The sequence below is a fragment of the Triticum aestivum genome, chromosome 3B (assembly GCF_018294505.1).
Source record: "Triticum aestivum cultivar Chinese Spring chromosome 3B, IWGSC CS RefSeq v2.1, whole genome shotgun sequence".
In the NCBI taxonomy this organism is placed as follows: Eukaryota; Viridiplantae; Streptophyta; class Magnoliopsida; order Poales; family Poaceae; genus Triticum; species Triticum aestivum.
The window spans coordinates 83971838-83977013 of record NC_057801.1 but is presented as its reverse complement, the minus strand read 5'-3'; the positions used below and the strand labels follow the sequence as shown (position 1 = coordinate 83977013).

The 5176-nt window shown below is 42.5% G+C and overlaps 2 protein-coding genes across 2 annotated transcripts in view; both read left to right on the top strand.

Moving 5' to 3' along the window:
- The window catches only part of LOC123068769 (uncharacterized), a gene marked incomplete in the record, with an annotated part of 4683 nt that extends 1823 nt beyond the window's left edge, over window positions 1-2860 (top strand). Inside the window, 1 exon segment of the mRNA XM_044491423.1 lies at window positions 2432-2860. Within this exon segment, the coding sequence (XP_044347358.1) occupies window positions 2432-2593 (162 nt within the window).
- An 818-nt stretch (window positions 2861-3678) lies between these two features.
- Window positions 3679-5053, top strand: LOC123064898 (universal stress protein PHOS32). The gene is made up of 4 exons (XM_044488295.1): window positions 3679-3983; window positions 4153-4262; window positions 4386-4504; window positions 4693-5053. Exons 1-4 carry the CDS (start codon window positions 3809-3811, stop codon window positions 4769-4771), a joined length of 483 nt encoding a protein of 160 aa, XP_044344230.1. The 5' UTR covers window positions 3679-3808; the 3' UTR covers window positions 4772-5053.
- Window positions 5054-5176: the final 123 nt, after the last annotated feature.

Sequence of the window (5176 nt, the reverse complement as noted above, 5' to 3'; positions counted from 1 at the left end):
CTACACCACATTATCTGAAGTGCTTTCCATTTGGTCATGAACTTTCATTCACATTTTATTTTTAGCCTTTGCACAATCGAAGAACCCCAAAATACCCCCCTAAACTTGAACACATTAAGAAGATTATACCCTTTTCTGGAAACAGTTTGGAGGATGATGCTGTTTCGATCCTTCATCTCAATACCACATTGCTCTTATACCAAACCAGAACCCGACATCAATGATACGTCTACCTTAGGTAAAGGTGGTTTGGAACATTGACCAGAGGGTCATGCTTGTAGGTTTCAAGTTTTGGGCCACTCATCTGTCTGTAGTGTAAATCTTTGAAGTGGTGTGAATTATGTGCATCGTACTCCTTCCATCTCTAAACATGAGACCAGATTTTTTATCCCTGGAGGGTAGCTACCACCGTTGGATCCAGCATGAGTTCGGGCTTCGAGATTCACATATTTTGCGTATCTACAGTATGCATCCTTGTGCTTAATGAACTAACCCAGGTACAGTTTTAGGCAGTGGATAGAAACAGTGAAACAAAAGGAGCTGAGGCAGTAAGACCAAATCTAAGACGAGCTAAGGTGACCGGCAGAAATATATTGGAGCATGTTCAAAGCTTCTTCAGTGCGTTCTCTTGAACCAGTTGATCAAAAGCCTGTTGCCTTGTGCAATCTGTTGGCAATGGAGAGCGACTGCAGAGTTTGTCAACAACAACAACAACTAAGCCTTTAGTCCCAAACAAGTTGGGATAGGCTAGAGCTGAAACCCATAAGATCTCGAAACCAACTCACCGTTCTGGCATGTGGATACTTCCACACACCCCTGTCCATGGCTAATTCTTTGGTGATATTCCAGTCCTTCATATCTCTCTTTATGGACTCCTCCCATGTCAAGTTTGGTGTACCCCGACCTCTATTGACATTATCAGCACGCTTTAACCGTCCGCTATGCACCGGAGCTTCTGGAGGCATGCGCTGTATATGCCCAAACCATCTCAAATGATGTTGGACAAGCTTCTCTTCAGTCACTGCTACCCCAACTCTCTCACGCATAACATCATTCCGGACCCGATCCTTTCTTGTGTGGCCACACATCCGTCTCAACATCGCATCTCCGCTACACCTAACTCGATGGGGGCAAATCCACACTTGATCATTTTCACTTCTGGGCAACCCTCATCAGTTCTCCCCTCATCCTCTTGAGGAGCAGCAGGTTGCAGTTGAGCAATCTTGAGTGAGCATCTTTGAATAGCATCTTCCATCTTCCAATGTGTGCCATCAGTTTCCAGAGCATTATTGTACCGTGCCAGTTTTTGCCCTGAAAACAAAGTTGATTCTGTAAAAGACCATATTGAGTTATTAACCAGAGAGTAGCCTAGCATAACAAATTCAAAATTGCATTCTTATTATTTGTTCAACCACCAACGACAAGGATATTCAAAGTCAGAACCTATCTGGACACCGAATATACCAGAGATCATTTTCCACTCTTGTTTGGCCACCACAACACAGCCAAAAAACAAGTTATGCACTGATTGATTCAGCACAAAACAAGCATGCCTTATTGCCTTGTCTTTAACATTTCGGTGTTTTTGAATGGTATCACACATGAGGATTCTGTTATTGGCAAGGAGCCATAGAAGAACATGGACCATGTCTATTAAAGTTTAGCTTTCGTAGCTAGTATATTGCCCAAAAAATCATAATCAAAATTTCTGCAAAAAAATGAGAACTGCAAAGCCTCGTGATTTTTCTTTGGTTCCTGAAGGTAAAAATGACCTTAACCATAGTCGAAACTATTCAAAAGACCATGAAGTAAAAAATGACTTGTACTTGTGGAGTAGAGAATATAATTTAGGCAGAAAGTATGCAAAGCTTCACGATTCACCCTTGGTTCCTGATGGAGAACTGCAGACCTCTTATCTTTTAATTGGATATTTTGGCACTTGTGTTACTTTTCCTGTATTTCGAGTACTAGTTTATGATTTGGTAAATTGTTCTTGTGCTGCTTCGGTGGAGTTACGCCATCACCTGGACAGAACTAGTCGACTGCAGCTTTTGAGATGCTATACTTATGCTTGCAGCTCTCTGCCATGCTTTCTGTCACCGCAAACAAAAGAAATTTGCTGTTATTGAAATTTAGGTATAATGTCAATTCAATTAAGTTAGATTACCTCTGTCCATAAATATGAACTGCAAAAAACGTCTTATATTTATGGGCAGAGGTAGTATGTTTCAGTGACTCCAGCTTTTTTAATTTATGTCTGAATTGCATGTTTATAAAGGAAACATGAATTCTGAAAATCAAGCTTATGATTTTTGGTGAAGTAATGGATAGTGTCAGCAAGGTCAATCCATATGCATGACAATATTTAGCTCCTCAGCGCTCCTTTTATGTACTAATTTTATAGTTATAACCCTTCTTCATTTGCCTTCAGGTCATCCAGACAAGAAAAGTTGATACCGAAGACTACAAGTTCTTTTCTATTGGGACGGTCGAATTAAAGGACAGAACAGTACTGCATGTGATTGGAATTCTGGGCAACTGGTGGATCTATCATGTGTCGTATGACAAGAGAGTAGAGCAGTTGTACTTGTAACTTCTCATTCTGAAGAGCTGGTTAATAACAGTAGTTACCTGTAGTTTTTGACATCTGTATTAGGGAATACTGAATCTCAATGTTCCGGAGCTCTGCTTTTGCATGTAATGCTAAAATGCTTTAATATCACAACACAAGTTTATCCGGAAGATCTAGCTCTACTGGTCATCCATGGAATTTGTTTGATGGATGCATCGATTAACTTGATCTGCTTGCAGTGTGAACTTACATCAATTTGAGTTGCATTTCTCTGCAGTATTTTCTTTAGACCTAACATGGCACTGAGTTTATAGTGATATGCGATCATTCTGTTTTACCTATGATGTAACAAGGCCCGTTGTCTCATATTTTCTTAATTCTGCATGCCAGATATGGATATAGATATTACTATCTGTCTTTGGAAATACATGACACTGAGTTTATTTGGGATATGAAGATCATTCTGTTGTTACCTATGATGTAACAAGGCCTGTTCTCTCTTATTTTCTTTATTTTGCATGCCGGATCGGGATACAAGTACATTATCTGTCTTAACAGAAGTGTTGAACTTGTTATTGATGTTGTTCTTGTAAAGAATAGCTGGCTGAGTCATTTTATTTTTATCAAATGCCAAACTGCTACACTGCATCTTATCAGATTCCCCATATCAAAAATTCTTTATCTTTCATTTCATCTGTATTGGAAGCATCTGGCACTATCTTATTCCTGATCAACCTGGCTTTTCTTTGGTTGCTGCTTTGGTGAGAATCAGTTTACATCAGAATTTCTTTCCTCTTGTCCATACCTGGTGCCGTGCCGACGGTGCTGCTTTAGTTAACCGATGAAGTAGAATCTGCATTCCAGTGCCAGTGGCATGAAAGAAACTGGAGTAAAATTCTTTTTTGCCCCTTTTGCTTTGCATAATGAATCTTGATTTTTTCATGCCTCTTGTACCAATAGGCTTCTCTAGCAGAGGTAAGCAAGTGGAACATGTCTGTTTCCTGGGGGAGGTAAAGTGGGGTGATAAGGAATCAGGCAAAGTGACAAGAGGAGAAAGACCATCGGCTCAGCTTATGTTTTCACCCTCTTTCGTTTAGTCTTTTGAATAATAATACTAGTTCTTGTTATCTATTTAAGGACCTGGCCACAGCTGAAACCTCATTGCCAATTTGCCATTGTAAGACGCACTGGTCTGGAAATCGCAAACCTGTCTGTTTATCTGAGCTTTGCAGGGAGATGGGTGGGAGGAATATCGGAGTTGCTGTGGACTTCTCATCATGCAGCAAAGCTGCTCTTCGATGGGCGTCAACCAACCTTGCCAGGAGCGGTGATCAACTCGTGCTGCTCCATGTCAACAATTCCTACCAGAATGAGCAAGGAGCGATGCATCTCTGGGAAGAGAGTGGTTCACGTAAGTCCGCCCCCCGACGATGACTATTCTCGTTTTCTGTATCTTCAAATCCGTAGGATAGCCATAGTGAGTGCTGCAACATGATCAACCGATGAACAAAGTCTGTATGTCTGTGTTCTCCATTGTGCCATACCATGCTTCTGAAATGGCAATTTCTTGTGGATTTCAGCGCTCATCCCTCTGGTAGAGTTCTCGGACCCCCATGTCACAAAGAAGTACGGCCTGTCACCAGACAAGGAGACACTGGAGATCCTGGCCCAAGTGGCACATCAGAGCGGGGTACCAGTTTTTTCATCTTTCATCCTCAGAATTTTGTAGTGATCGCTACTCCTGATCAAATTCCTATGCTAGATATCATTCCTGTGTGCTGATTGTCTTGTCGTCGAAACTGAATGGTTGCAGGTTGAGGTCTTTGGGAAGATATTCTACGGCGACCCGACCAAGAAGCTGTGCGAGGCAGTCGACCTGGTTCCCCTCAGCTGCCTGATCATCGGAAGCAGAGGTCTGAGCACGCTCAAGAGGTATGCATACGCACAGATTCAGCATGTTCGGTCTGTTGCCGAACTTTACCTGCAATTTGTCGAGCCTGCGGTCGATGGTCAAACCGTGGATATCTAACTTGATGAGCTTGATCCTGTATATATGACCATATTGCTTTCTCTCATTCTTGTTTGGGATTCATGTGACCGCTGTTGTTTCTTGGCGGCAGGGCTCTGATGGGGAGCGTGAGCACCTACGTTGTGAACCACGCGGCCTGCCCGGTCACGGTTGTGAAGGAGAACATGTAGCCGCAGCTTGCTACGGAGGATGATATTACTGTCTGCGATCTCGAAAGGGAAAACAGGAAGATAAATCGTCTTGTAAGGACGATATAGTAACGTCCATGCGATGGCATGAAACCAATACTAATAATATGACAATAAGGCGTGCTTGGCGTGTGCACTCATGCACATCTGTTTTGTATCCTCGCATAAAGTTCACAGCAATAAGCCAACACTGTGGGATTGGACTCTGAATGTAAAGTTACCTGAAACTTATAGACTGGGACCACATACTGAACAGTTGCATGATTTCCTTTACCCCCGTTTGCTCCTGATCTTGGCGTCTGTCACTTTTCTACGAAGAGCGAGACCAAAGGCGGGGGCGACGTGAGAAGCGCCGAACACGGTGAGAAGCCAGCGATAGCAAGTCCA